General features: G+C 41.7%; 1 protein-coding gene across 1 annotated transcript; it reads right to left on the reverse strand.

Annotated features, from left to right (window-relative positions):
* Window positions 1–986: 986 nt before the first annotated feature.
* Window positions 987–2,548, reverse strand: LOC110525011 (protein FAM163B). Its single transcript, XM_021604973.2, has 2 exons — window positions 2,445–2,548; window positions 987–2,304 (listed from the first exon to the last, which is right to left on the reverse strand). Exons 1-2 carry the CDS (start codon window positions 2,535–2,537, stop codon window positions 1,888–1,890), a joined length of 510 nt encoding a protein of 169 aa, XP_021460648.1. The 5' UTR covers window positions 2,538–2,548; the 3' UTR covers window positions 987–1,887.
* Between the last annotated feature and the right edge of the window lie 13,211 nt (window positions 2,549–15,759).

Here is a 15,759-nt window from a genome sequence, read left to right on the forward strand (position 1 = left end):
AGGCTACTCTATTACACCACACTAGGCTACGGTATATCCAAAGTGACATGATCTAAATAAGGAAAAAACAGTAGAATATGATAAAGGCTTCAGTATGAACCACAACCACATACCTTTCTTTCAGAGGTTGTCAATTGGGCACATGCAAAGACTGAAACCCTGAAGTATTAAGAGTCAAGCGGGGAGACGAGAGAGCAAAGAGTGAACTGGTGCATCTATTTTTGTATTTTGAAGAGAGAATCCTACATCAGAAATCTCTTAAACCACACAGGGCCATACTTATGTGGAAAGATGCATCAAATTATTTCCTGGTTGACTATACTGCATGTCTAGACTGTATTTAAGGTAAATATTGATTATTAATATTGATTATATTTTTAATTAGTGTCTGGCACAAGGAAGGTGTTATCCTTGGCTATGCTATAAGAAATAGTACAATATGTCAAAGAAAGGTTTTAAAACATGTCTCAAGACTCATTTCTGCTTCATATCTTGTAAGTGTCCCATTTTATTCTGCTCATTCTATTGTTATTATGCCCATACTGCTATTTCTATGTTATTAGTTATTTTTGCAGGACATACAATTTATTTATTTCTCATCACACATGATTTTATCAGTCATGGCATATAATTCTTGAAGTTACTAAATGCCAGTTAGCTAAATGTGAATGAGAGAGTGAATTGAGAGGGTAAGACTGAAGACATACAGTATGACCATACAGTTATCCCATTTATGAACTGAAAGATTCCTGACACTTGAGAAGGTGGAAATACATTCAAGAGTGTGTGTCTTATATTGGCAATATCGTTATCTAGTTTACTGGTTTTGTTAACTGATGCCTCTTTGTCCAAAAAAGTTGAACTGAAATGCTTTATGTATCTACCTGTATTTCCATTAAAAGGTCTAAATTATAGCGGTTTCTTTGATTGCTATGTTGGGTTCAGAATATCAGGCACACAAAAAAACACACTTATTTTTCCAACAGTTTATTGTTGACACTATTTCACATATGGTTCATCCAAAGTAGTAGTATCGATGATGGGAAAAGCATGTATTAGGACCTGATGCCACCTGCTGGTTTCTGTGTGTCGTTTTCCTTCTCACATTTACTGCTGAAATAACAAACAAATATCCTATACACTAAGAAGACAAAACCCTGTTAAAGCAAACAAGACATGTTACGTTTCTTCACAAAACAAAAAGGGGTGTGCCACCCATACTTGCCAAGTGAACATTACACACATTACTGGAGAAACCAACTCAATTGACGTATGTCAAATGTATTGTGGAACTTGAAGTATATGACTTGACAATGAACGACATGAAAATCCCTTCAAATACATATTTAAGCATATTTTCCCATTAAATTGTCACCAAATTAGCTCTTAAAATAGTTCAGTTTTCACACTCTAAGAAGCTGTTATGAGGACACTCAGAACACTTCAGAATATTGGTGAATCAGGTCATTTTCTGTCTACTCTAAAATATTACTTAGGGTTCTGGACTTATTTTAGCAGCTTACAGTAGCTTATGTGTCATCACCTGCATAAACCCAAAGAGAATGTACAGCAATCACACAACATACAGAGTACCAAAGTTATTAATCTGCCTGCTTAAACTTCTCTTGAGAAAAAATGTCTCCCTCATAATCACAGATCCTATATGTCTATGATATTAAGCCATTTAAAAAAAATGTTCATGTGAATTCAGGAGTAGGTGTCCATATATCTGCATGTGACACCAAAAAACCTCTCTACATCATGTGAGCGAGTGAACGTATCCATCGGTTTGGTGAGGTGGAAAATATCTACAGTAAGTAAGAGTGCAATAAAATTCCCTTCAGCCAGGTCAGGTCCCTAACATTAGTCCTCCCAGCCACCATGGGGCTACACATCAGTGCTGACACCGTGGCTGTGAGTGACCACTTCCCTCATGGTGACAGAGCGGATGAGGTTGAGCTTGTGGTTGAAGCTGGCCAGGTCCATTGGCAGGTCCAGTTCCTGCTGCTGCACAGTCCTGTAGCTGATGCGGCCGCCACCGTTATGCAGTCTCTCAGAGGAGTGCTGCAGGTAGAAGGGCAAGGAGTAGCGAGTGCAGGATGGGCAAAACCTATGGGAGTGTGTCATTGGTTTGCGGATCAGGGAAGGAGTGTAGACAAAGGCGGGCCCGTTGGGCTCAGAGGGGGGCGTGGTCATCATGTCCTGGTCATCAGCCGTGTGCACTGGTGTGGGGAGAGAGGACATGATGGTGAGGTCCGGTTGCTCCTCCTCCATCTCTGGCTCCTCCCTCTTACAGCAATAATACTGCCAATGGAGCAGAGAGAAACATGTGACAGAGTGATCAAGCTGGTCACCGTAAAACCTTATGCACTCATCACAGCTAAGGTAGAAAAAACTTGGCTACTTCACAAAATCGAATTCTTCATGGCAAGACTTTAGCCTACCTGCAACCTACAGTAGCACAGTACTGCAACGATAGTCAGTAAGATGACTGTAGCTAGAATTCCACCACAGATAACCACTGTCCCGGCTGACATTCGAAGTCCTCTCCATCAACACTCTACAGAGAGAAAAGAATAGAAGGAGAAAAAGGGGGACAGATTGAAGGGGGGAGTAGTGCTTAAACTTAGATAATCTCTCTCTGTTATATAGATTTGTATCCTTGACAACAGCCCTCATTGGGCATTTGATGTTGCTGCTTTTAGTGATCACTTCCACTCTTTGAAACAAAGGCATAGTGCAGTAATTGCAAATTCCTTCAAATCATCAGGTTATTTCACGAAAATATGTACATTAGAGGGAAATTGAAAAGCCATCAATTTACTTGTTTTGGAGAGAAAATTCAAGCTCAAGTAAAATGAATTTCAAAAGAATCTACTGGTCTATGCAGTGACATGGTAAAAGAGACAAATGAACTGCAGAGGACATGGACACATTGTATGGTTTTTAAATCAAAAGCTTCCTAATAGGTTGAGTCCATCTTAGTTTGCTTTCCTTCTTGTTGAGACTGTTTGGTACTGTAGGAAAGGTCCCAGGAACGTGTCATTCAGTGTAGGACCATACTGGAATAATGCATGGGAGTTACACAGCAGACATGACATCAAACCCAGAAATAGCCTCAACACTAAGAGACAGACTTCCAGTGAATTTCAAGTAGATACAGTGGAAAGTAAAAGTATGTGAACCCTTATGAAATACCTGGATTTCTGCATAAATTGGTCATAAAATTTGATCTGAACTTCATCTAGGTCACAACAATAGACAAACAGTCTGCTTAAAATAATAACACACACAAAACATTAATTTTCATGTCTTTATTGAACACACCGTGTAAACATTCACAGTGCAGGGTGGAAAAAAGTATGTGAACCCTTGGATTTAATAACTGGTTGACCCTCCTTTGGCAGCAATAACCTCAACCAAACGTTTTCTGTAGTTGCGGATCAGGCCTACAGTACACAACGGTCTGGAGGAATTTTGGACCATTCCTCTTTACAAAACTGTTTCAGTTCAGCAATATTGTTGGGATGTGCAGGCCCTGAGGCAGCAAAACAGCCCCAAACCGTGATGCTCCCGCCACCATACTTTACAGTCGGGATGAGGTTTTGATGTTGGTGTGCTGTGCCTTTTTTTCTCCACACATAGTGTTGTGTGTTCCTTCCAAACAACTACACAGTAGTTTCATCTGTCCACAGAATATTTTGCCAGTAGCGCTGTGGAACATCCAGGTGCACTTTTGCAAACTTCAGACGTGCAGCATGAACACCATTCTTGTTTCGTGTTTTACGTGTAGTAGACTCGTCAACAGAGATGTTAGCATGTTTCACAGTTTTGCGTAAGTCTTTAGCTGACACTCTAGGATTCTTCTTAACCTCATTGAGCATTCTGCCCTTTGCTCTTGCGGTCATCTTTGCAGGACAGCCACACCTAGGGAGAGTAGCAACAGTGCTGAACTTTCTCCATTTATAGACAATTTGTCTTACTGTGAACTGATGAACATCAAGGCTTTTAGAGATACTTTTGTAACCCTTTCCAGCTTTATGCAAGTCAACAATTATTAACCTGTCACGCCCTGACCATAGAGAGCTTTTTATTCTCTATGTTAGTTAGGTCGGGGTGTGACTAGGGTGGGTCATCCCCGCACCAGAGCTGCCATTGAGGATAACGTGTCCGCGAGCGGAGTGGGTGCTTCGCCCCGCACCGGAGCCGCCCCCGACGGTAGATGCCCACCCGGACCCACCCCTATTGAGTCAGGTTTTCGGAGTGCGCGGGGGGGTGACTAGGGTGGGTCATCTAGGTAATTATATTTCTATGTTGGCCAGGTATGGTTCCCAATCAGAGGCCGCTGTTTGTCGTTGTCTCTGATTGGGGATCATATTTAGGCAGCCATTTCCCCTTTGTGTTTTGTGGGATCTTGACTTTGTATAGCTTCAAGCTTCGGTTTGTGCATTTATTGCTTTCTTTGAGTTTCACTTCATAATAAAGAGGATGGAACCATACCACGCTGCATCTTGGTCCACTCATTCTAACGAACGTGACATAACCTTAGGTCTTCTGAGATCTCTTTTGTTCGAGGCATGGTTCACATCAGGTAATGCTTCTAGTAAATAGCAAACAAACATTTTGTGAGTGTTTTTTAGAGGGCAGGGCAGCTAAAACCGACATCTCCAATCTCGTCTCATTGATTGGACTCCACGTTGGCTGACTCCTGACTCCAATTAGCTTTTGGAGAAGTCATTAGCCTAGGGGTTCACATACTTTTCCCAACCTACACTGAATGGTTAAATGATATATTCAATATAAAAAATATAATTGTGTGTGTTATTAGTTTAAGCACACTGTGAATAATATTGCAGAATATATCATCAGACCAAAGTAGATACATATTATTGATGCTGTAGACGTCCATTAAATAAGGCAGGAAGTAACCAGGTGTCTGGAATGTTCTATTAAAAGTCCCATGCTCCCGCAAAGGCTAATGGAATTGTCCATTCCAAAGCAGTTAGAAGTGATGTGTGATAGGTTTGATAGTCACATCTGAATGGCTTTGAAAGACTAGCTTGCATGAAGAGCTGCGCAATTTCTCACAATGACCCCCCAGATACGGTATTCTGTAACAGCAAAATGTCTAACTGAGCTGAAGCTATCTTGTGGCAGAAAGGGAAAATGGAGGTCACCACAAACACTCAGACCATTACTTATCCTGTCCTTATCCTTATCCTGTAGCTGCCACGCACAGGGAGGACAGGAGAAGTAATGGTCGGAGTGTTTGTGGTGGCCTCCATTTTCCTTTTCTGCCACAAGATAGCTTCAGCTCAACATATTGCATTCTGTTCCCATGACGACCTGGTCTGGTATCAGTGTCCCTGTAGGAAGGGAGTCATTTACACCGACTGCTGTGATTCACCATAATACACAAATCACTGGCCATCCACATGCAGCCAGGATTTAAAAGTTCATCATGATCCATATTGCAGTACACACACAACTACTTTCAGCTGGGGTTACAACTCTCCATGGCAGGCTGTCCTCTAGATCTACATAATGATGAAATCAAATCACATTTTATTAGTCACATGCGCCGAATACAACAGGTGACACCTTACAGTGAAATGCTTACTTACGAGCCCCTAACCGAGAGTGCAGTTTATAAAAAATATGGATAAGAATAAGAGATAAAAGTAACAAGTAATTAAAGAGGAGCAGTAGAAAATAACAATATATACAGGGGGGTGCCGGTACAGAGTCAATGTGCGGGGGGCACCGGTTAGTTGAGGTAGTATGTACATGTAGGTAGAGTTAATTAAAGTGACTATGCATAGATGACAACAGAGAGTGGCAGTGGTGTGGAGAGGGGGGGGGGGGGGGCAATGAGAATAGTTTGGGTAGCCATTTGACTAGATGTTCAGTAGTCTTATGGCTTGGGGGTAGAAGCTGTTTAGAAGCCTCTTGGACCTAGACTTGGCACTCCGGTACCGCTTGCCATGTGGTAGCAGAAAGAACAGTCTATGACTAGAGTGGCTGGAGTTTTTGGCAATTTTCAGGGCCTTCCTCTGACACCACCTTGTATAGAGGTCCTGGATGGCAGGAAGCTTGGCCCCAGTGATGTACTGGGCCGTTCACACTACCCTCTGTAGTGCCTTGCAGTCGGAGGCTGATTTGTTGCCATACCAGGCAGTGATGCAACCAGTCAGGATGCTCTTGATGGTGTAGCTGTAGAACCTTTTAAGGATCTGAGGACCCATGCCAAATCTTTTCAGTCTCCTGAGGGAGAATAGGTATTTTCGTGTCCGCTTCACGACTGTCATGGTGTGCTTGGACCATGTTAGTTTGTTGGTGATGTGAACACCAAGGAACTTCAAGCTCTCAATCTGCTCCACTGCAGCCCCGTCGATGAGAATGGGGGCGTGCTCAGTCCTCCTTTTCCTGTAGTCCACAATCACCTCCTTTGTCTTGATCATGTTGAGGGAATTGTTGTTGTCTTGGCACCACATGGCCAGGTCTCTGACCTCCTCCCTATAGGGTGTCTTGTTGTTGTCAGTGATCAGGCCTACCACTGTTGTGTCATCGGCAAATTTAATGATGGTGTTGGAGTCGTGCCTGGCCGTGCAGTCATTAGTGAACAGGGAGTACTGGAGGGGGATGAGCACGCACCCCAGCATGGCGGATGTGTTGTTACCTACCCTTACCATCTGGGGGTGGCCCGTTAGGAAGTCCAGGATCCAGTTGCAGAGGGAGGTGTTTAGTCCCAGGGTCCTTAGCTTATGGATGAGCTTTGAGGACACTATGGTGTTGAACGCTGAGCTGTAGTCAATGAATAGCATTCTCACATTGGTGTACCTTCCACCTTACTAGTTTATTTTGTATCTATTAAAAAATAAATTGATTATCACTTTGGTTACATTACACACAGGCACAGACAGACAGACAGACAGAAAGACAGGCAGACAGACAGACAGACAGACAGACCATGATGCATCCTAAACAAGAAGTGCAAAGGATATTCTATTGACTATCGTTAGACTATAGCATTAGAGTACTGGCTCTCAGGTTAAAATCTATCTCTCAGAGAACAATGTCTGACATAACCTCTTGAGGCTCTAAAGGCATTGGGCCAACTCTCAAAGTCAATGGACAGGCCATTAGACGTGGTATTCTATCATCAACAAACCATGAAAGTTTCCCTAGACTTACAGAATGCTATTTGTTTGGAGAGAGTTCAAATATTTTTTCGTTTAACACATTTTTACAAGGCATCTAACCATACTAAATAATTGCTGTTTTGACCCATTGATAACAAAATTGCAAAAACCTCCACAGCACATTACACATCACATCATACATCACATCATATAATCGCTGGGTCCAAGACAGAGATGCCTATCCCCCTCACGAACGACCAAAAAACATAGGCTATGTACTTTAGCCAATCTACCCATTTGCACAAATCACACAGGCTACAATTGTCTCAGGTTTCAACCACCCCGCCGCATGGAGAGCATATCAGCACCATGGACAGCCGCTCAGTGCCAAGAGCACGCGACAAGTGTACTGAATTTATAAAAACATGTCATAGGTATTCAATTATCATGCAGATTGTCTCACTTTCAATCTCATGACACATTTAACTCCCTGTAACTGTCTCATCGGATCTCTTTATCTATCCAGTTTCATAATCGAACGTTTCTGTCTTCAGTCTTTGCTCCCCTTAGACCACGTCTATCGATTTAAAAAACGCTCATAGTCAGCAAAATATGAGAGATACATGAAATAAAAACTTTTATCAATATCTAATAAACTAAATTAAGCATATGGGGTTCTATAATAGGCCTACATTAACCAAGCCTAGCCTACATTCAGGAGTACGAGCAATACTCTAAATGACTTGTGTGAAATGTGTGTGAAAGCAAAAACACAAAACTACTTAAACAATAAACGACTCGCACGCAGGTTATAATCTTACCTCTATAAGTATTTGAATCGTCCCATGTCGCGTCCCGGGTGCCTCCGGCTCGCGCAGCCCCGGTTCTGGGCATCCGTGTTGCAGCCACGTGACGCTCAAAGGCAGCCGCGCCTGAAGGTGAATAATAGGCTTTCATTGTAGACTAATGGGATTATCATCAGGTTCGCTACTCTTAAAAGGAAACATTTGTTTTGTACCTTTAATACCGAAAACGACAAAAGTGACTATCCCTGTAGCTATTCTGTGGTAAAGCACGTATTTCCTTGGAAAAAACGTGTCGAATCTAAAAGAAACCAAACACTTCAATTAAATTCCCATCACAATTTCCCAAGTTTATCTCCATCTGTCTTCACTTCGAAAAGGCGTTAAAGGGAGTTTAAAAAAGATAGGTCCTTGCAAGCACAATTTGAAGATTACTGAAGTAGTCCTACAAATTGCTCTGTTTATTTGGACGCTTATACGATGGTATTGCCAGCTGAATTGTTTCCCGCGCTCCCAAATTACCTTTCTCCTTCCCGCTCAATTCTATCATGTAGTCAACATTTGATAGGGGGACGCTGAAGACTGACACTAATGATGCAAAACACATTACTCCAAATATCTATATGCAAAGAAAAAACCCTCGTTACATTCCTAATGTAATGTGTGGCCTTATCCTGGCAAAAAAATAATAAGAAAAATGTCTCCCCAAAATTATAAAAAAAGATTGGTGATTGGTACAGTGGATACAACGTTTTTATTATATTTTCCGAGCCCGTTGTCCTGTCCGGTCCCCTCTGTATTGCACCTGAGCGTGACAGCGGACCTCCACGCGCGCATTTATTGTCTCTGCTGATCTGACGAAATGTGGCCATGTGGCAAAGCAGCGGTGAGTCGTCGCGCTTTTACTGAAGGGCATACAGTTGACTTTCACGATAGAATAACCGTATATCTACTGTCATCGTTCTTGCCAGACAACGATATGGAGTAGCATGTAATTGATTAAAGCATCCTTGGTCGGTTTCCCAGAAAAAAATTGCCATGAGTTGAACAGTTATTAGAGCCACTGGAAGAGTTGTGGGCTACAAAAATAGGAAAGTCCACCTTAGTACAGTAGTGAAACATTTACAAAAAATATATAAATACCAAATCCCTTATGATTATTAATCATAGAAACCCTTCAATATCTGTAATGATTTGAACTTGATTTGAACTTTGTAATGATCTCAGTAGCAGAGAAAGCAGCAAACACTGCCATCATGGAGTCTGATATTGACTATGCAATTCATCAAATTGTCAGCCTTGACAAGCACTGAGTTATGGACGTTTCTATAATGACCCCCCCCCCCCCCCCCCCCCCCCCCCCACACACACACACACACACACATCCTTCAGTCGCTTTCTCCTCCACCAACTTCCAGCTCTTTGCCTGGCTCTGAAGTCCTGTTCCCCACTGCTACCAGTACAGCCAAGAAAATGAGGGAAGCGAAAAAACTGATTTTATTGCATTAATTATTCAGATGTTGAAGGAGGCTGAGATTCCACTGTATTATACAGACAAGGTTGTGTAATATTTATTAGTGGAGATGTGGTGCGATGATGGTTGGGTTATTTTCCTTCTTTTTCTGTTCTGGTTTGTCTTCCATTCAGGTGTGTTGGAGATGTATAACTGTATAGTGTCTTAGGCCTTGGTTTCAGCGATATGATTTGACATGTTAGAACAGTGTAGGCATGCAGAGACTGCCGATACTAAAATCTGATGAACATGGTCCCTGTCAAATAAACAAATACAATAAATACACTGCTTTGAGGGTCAGGGGTCAGGGCAAGCAGGCAACCAATCAAGGGGTCTGTGTTCAGAATTTGTCAGCCATTTCCAGTCAAGGAACGCTTTTCTACTCCTGCCCTAATGAATTCAACCCTAACATTAAATAAAGAAACTAGTCTCTTACTGTTCACTTGACTTCCTTTCCCTCCTTTTTTCCTCTCCTCCTCATCTGTCTGTACTTGCGAATAGCCCTCCATGTTCGGACATCTATCCACCCCATACCCCTCCCTCTCTCCCCCACCCCCTCTCTTCCCCTTCCCTTTTATTTGATTGCATGTCTGATACTGTTGGCTGTGCTGTTAACAGTTCAATACCCCAAACGTGGCTCCAGTGTTGTCATCTACTTAGCACTGATTCAATCGGTAATGTCGTACATTGGGACACTTGTTGTCAAGTTCACCTAACAAGTTCAGTTGACAGATAGCAACCCTGTCTACTATGTGGTTCACTAACTAACCGTCTCCTCTGAATTTAATAGCTACACAGTATCAATGGCTGTTCACTCAATCTGAAATAGGAGGCTGGAGTTGCTTGTGGAATGTTACTTCTATAGAGAGCCAGTTTGACCATTTTGACTTAAGCCTTTTTTCGAAGGTTTGTAAAACTGTTAAATTGTTCAATGCAAACTATCAGTCTCACTATTTTTTACATTACTCTTTCTCAAACTACATTGTTTCCTTATGATTTCCTTTCTCCGCTGCCTATGAAAATGTGAGGTTCAAAAGAGCTCCCTCCATCTGGGTTTGTGTCATTCCAAAGCTCATATTTATGCGTGACTTACCTAACTTACTAAAATGGAGAAGAAAGATAGAAAGGCATGAACAAGCTGGTGAATGCTGAGTGTGGCTTGGTATGATGATACCCACCAACTGTTATTGTGCTTCCTGCATCTCTCATTCTGACAAGTTCCCTGTTCCACAGCACTGCTGTGGTTGTACAAGCATGGGCTCATTAAGAGTGACATGTACAACACGATTTTAAACCCAAAGCATCTCTGAATTCTCATACAAGAGACAAGAGCTACAGCAGGCTTGCTACAGAAGAGTAGCCTACAAACACAGCTGAAAGCAGGATGCTTCAATCCATCGCCTCCCTGTGCATCTGTGCTGCTGCACTTGAGGGTTATTTTCCATAATTATAGCAATAAACACTTATGCATAATCCATCATAATAGATAGTGGGTGCTCAATATGGGCTTGACAGAACCCTACACTGAACCCTCTCCCTGTGGCAGCTTTTTGATTTGCGGAGCTGCGGTGCTGAGTCTATGGACACCGGGGGCTCATAAAACTTTCCTCTGGGTAATGACTGCCCCTCCCACCTGATCACTCATACTGAATGACTGAATGAGAGGAGCTCCTGGGACTGGTAGATGTTGACTAAGAAGCCCAAGGCAGCCTCTACAAACTGCAGCTTTGTGACAGATTAACATCCAGATAACCAATGCATGAGGCATATGGACAAATGGCATATTGGAATATATTTCAATCAAATATAAATACATTTATCAACCAAATAAATAATTCAAATACACACTCACACCTCACAACCTTCTCTACTCCGTTGATAATGTTGAGACTCTATTGACTTCTGCTATTGTAGCATTCCCAAAGTACCATTTTACATGTAAAAGTTGAATCATTGAGTTGTTGAAAATGTATCTGCTGCTATTGAGGTATTGCCTACCTTCCACTTATATTATGAAAAATAGTCAAAATAAATGAGGTGTTTATTTCGAAAAGAAACTTGAACGTAGAACATACAAACCTGGTTCAGTCTGTTCTCCACCAGACACTGGGAGACAAATTCACCTTTCAGCAGGACAATAACCTAAAACACAAGGTCAAATATACACTGGAGTTGCTTACCAAGATGAGTGGCCTAGTTACAGTTTTGAGTTAAGTCGGCTTGAACATCTATGTCAAGATTTGAAAATGTCTGTCTGGCAAGGATCTACGAAAAATTTGAAAGAGCTTGAAGAATTTTTTAAATAATAATTTGCAAATATTGTGCAATCTAGGTGTGCAAAGCTCTTAGAGATTTACCCTGAAGGACTCAAAGCTGTAATCGCTGCCAAAGGTGATCCTAACATGTATTGACTCAGAGGGTTGAATACTTATCTAATGAAGATATATTACATTTGCTACAAATGTGAGAATTCTTCTTCCACTTTGACATTACAGAGTATTTTGTGTATATCGTTGACAAAATTTGACAATTAAATCCATTTGAATCCCACTTTGTAACACAACATTTTTTGGAAAAAGTAAAGGGGTGTGAATACTTTCTGAAGGAACTGTAGGTCTTTGAAGAGAGAGGTCATATACAGTGGGGCAAAAAAGTATTTAGTCAGCCACCAATTGTGCAAGTTCTCCCACTTAAAAAGATGAGAGAGACCTGTAATTTTCATCATAGGTACACTTCTACTATGACAGACAAAATGAGAAACAAAATCCAGAAAATCACATTGTAGGATTTTTAATGAATTTATTTGCTAATTATGGTGGAAAATAAGTATTTGGTCACCTACAAACAAGCAAGATTTCTGGCTCTCACAGACCTGTAACTTCTTCTTTAAGAGGCTCCTCTGTCCTCCACTCGTTACCTGTATTAATGACACTTGTTTGAACTTGTTATCAGTATAAAAGACACCTGTCCACAACCTCAAACAGTCAAAACTCCACTATGGCCAAGACCAAAGAGCTGTCAAAGGACACCAGAAACAAAATTGTAGATCTGCACCAGGCTGGGAAGACTGAATCTGCAATAGGTAAGCAGCTTGGTTTGAAGAAATCAACTGTGGGAGCAATTATTAGGAAATGGAAGACATACAAGACCACTGATAATCTCCCTCGATCTGGGGCTCCACACAAGATCTCACCCCGTGGGGTCAAAATGATCACAAGAACGGTGAGCAAAAATCCCAGAACCACACGGGGGGACCTAGTGAATGACCTGCAGAGAGCTGGGACCAAAGTAACAACGCCTAGCATCAGTAACACACTACGCCGCCAGGGACTCAAATCCTGCAGTGCCAGACGTGTCCCCCTGCTTAAGCCAGTACATGTCCAGGCCCGTCTGAAGTTTGCTAGAGAGCATTTGGATGATCCAGAAGAAGAATGGGAGAATGTCATAGGGTCAGATGAAACCAAAATATAACGTTTTGGTAAAAACTCAACTCGTCGTGTTTGGAGGACAAAGAATGCTGAGTTGCATCCAAAGGACACCATACCTACTGTGAAGCATGGGGGTGGAAACATCATGCTTTGGGGCTGTTTTTCTGCAAAGGGACCAGGACAACTGATCCGTGTAAAGGAAAGAATGAATGGGGCCATGTATCGTGAGATTTTGAGTGAAAACCTCCTTCCATCAGCAAGGGCATTGAAGATGAAACGTGGCTGGATCTTTCAGCATGACAATGATCCCAAACACACCGCCCGGGCAATGAAGGAGTGGCTTCGTAAGAAGCATTTCAAGGTCCTGGAGTGGCCTAGCCAGTCTCCAGATCTCAACCCCATAGAAAATCTTTGGAGGGAGTTGAAAGTCCGTGTTGCCCAGCAACAGCCCCAAAACATCACTGCTCTAGAGGAGATCTGAATGGAGGAATGGGCCAAAATACTAGCAACCGTGTGTGAAAACCTTGTGAAGACTTACAGAAAACGTTTGACCTCTGTCATTGCCAACAAAGGGTATATAACAAAATATTGAGATCAACTTTTGTTATTGACCAAATACTTATTTTCCACCATAATTGGCAAATAAATTCATTAAAAATCCTACAATGTGATTTTCTGGATTTTATTCCCTCATTTTGTCTGTCATAGTTGAAGTGTACCTATGATAAAAATGACAGGCCTCTCTCATCTTTTTAAGTGGGAGAACTTGCACAATTGGTGGCTGACTAAATACTTTTTTGCCCCACTGTACTTCTATCTGAAATCTCCATGGGTTGATTTTACTGGTGCATTGATGTATAGATTTGGAAAATAGGCCATTATGTTTTATTACATTACATTTGAGTCATTTAGCAGATGATCTTACCTAGACAAAGTTTCAGGAATAAATAGGGCTAGGTGCCTTGCTCAAGGGCACATTGACAGATTTTTCAGCTAGTCGGTTCAGTGATTCGAACCAGTGACCTTTCGGTTTCTGGCCCAACGTTTTTAAGCACTACTATACCTGCAACCCATTGTATGTTTGCTATGTACATTTTCCTGATTGACTGAATCCATACAGATGTCAACTATTGCCTTAGAAAGTTCAATATAAGAAGTTCAGGGACCAACACTGACCTGCTGGAAGTTCTTAGAGATCTTTATCTTTTTGTTACCTTCAGGGGGATAGGAGTAAGTCCATTAAAGGTCAGAATCTTGGCTAGACAGTGCCTTTAGTGTGAAGGTTTCAGTATTGTGGGTGTATAAGACTTTAGCTGAATTCGCCAAAAGTGCTGCAGGCAAGAAAATGTGATGTTAGAAGGATCCAGTGCATTAGCCTTAGTCGCGGCTCTCTACCAAACCTCATAGCTGCCCCCAAAACCCCAAACCACAATGTTTATAAAATATATAGAGTTAGCCTCAAGTTACTGCCTCTGATGTCAGAATGCACGCGAGGCTACCACTTAGCTCCCGCTCCATGCGTCACCAATGGGTCTGGGTATGAGGGTTCAGAGCCTGGATTCATTCAAACATCTCTCAGCTCGTGGACATTAGAAAAACACCCTCACCTTTAGACAAAACAAAGTAAGAGCCTGTCTTCTGCCTGTCTTTGGGGATAAGGGTGGTGTTCTTTTTTCCTTCCTTCTTTTCATTTGTTTCCAGTCATTTTCTAGGTCTTCATCTTCAGGACCACTCAACATGCTTTTCCGTTTTGGGTCAACAGTTTCAATTCACTGACTGGAGTGAATTCAACACTGCAAGTGCGCTGTCTCTGTCTTCACCCTGAATGGCCTTGGAGAACTTCACTTCGAGCAAGACAATGACATTTGACCCTCACTTACTTAAAGAATACGTACTAACAAAGCAACCCTAAATACAGTGTGCCTGTTGGTTTGTAGTTTTTACTATATAATTGATGATATACTGTAAACAAGCTGGAACAGAAATGGGCGAAATGCATGCTTTTGAAACACATGTACCATAACAGCCAGATGAACAAACACAGCTTTTGAATCCATGAGTTACATGCCGAGCTAGATGAATTTAGTCAATCTACTATACCATCAATGTCCCAACTGATTACAAATACCCCAAACCCACTCAGAGCACATACAGTTTCTTGCAAAAGTATTCATCCCCCTTGGCATTTTCCTATTTTGTTGCATTACAACCTGTAATTTAATTGATTTTTATTTGGATTTCATGTAATGGACACAAAATAGTCCAAATTGGTGAAGTGAAATTTAAAAAAAAACTTGTTTCAAAAAATTATAAAAAATAAAAAACAGAAAAGTGGTGCGTGCATATGTAGTCACCCCCTCTGCTATGAAGCCCCTAAATAAGACCTGGTGCAAACAATTACCTTCATAAGTCACATAATTAGTTAAATAAAGTCCACCTGTGTGCAATCTAAGTGTCACATGATCTGTCACATGATCTCAGTAAATATAAACCTGTTCTGAAAAGCCCCAGAGTCTGCAACACCACTAAGCAAGGGGTACCACGAAGCAAGTGGCACCATGAAGACCAAGGAGCTCTCCAAACAGGTCAGGGACAAAGTTGTGGAGAAGTACAGATCAGGGTTGGGTTATAAAAAAATATCTGAAACTTTGAACATCCCACAGAGCACCATTAAATCCATTATACAAAAAAGGAAAGAATATGGCACCACAACAAACCTGCCAAGAGAGGGCCGAAGGAGCAGCAAAGCTCCACAGCGGAGATTGGAATATCTTTCCATAGAACCAATTTAAGCCGTACACTCTACAGAGCTGGGCTTAATGGAAGAGTGGCCAGAAAAACGGCAATGCTTAAAGAAAAAAATAAGCGAACAC

The sequence above is a fragment of the Oncorhynchus mykiss genome, chromosome 6 (genome assembly GCF_013265735.2).
Source record: "Oncorhynchus mykiss isolate Arlee chromosome 6, USDA_OmykA_1.1, whole genome shotgun sequence".
Taxonomy (NCBI): domain Eukaryota; kingdom Metazoa; phylum Chordata; class Actinopteri; order Salmoniformes; family Salmonidae; genus Oncorhynchus; species Oncorhynchus mykiss.

Bases quoted from the DNA above. Each gene is read 5' to 3' on its own strand.
- LOC110525011 (XM_021604973.2), bottom strand. From the start codon at position 2,537: ATGTCAGCCGGGACAGTGGTTATCTGTGGTGGAATTCTAGCTACAGTC. The intron at 2,305-2,444 runs GTAGGCTAAAGT...CTCCATTGGCAG, and splicing joins TGTGCTACTGTAGGTTGCAG to TATTATTGCTGTAAGAGGGA.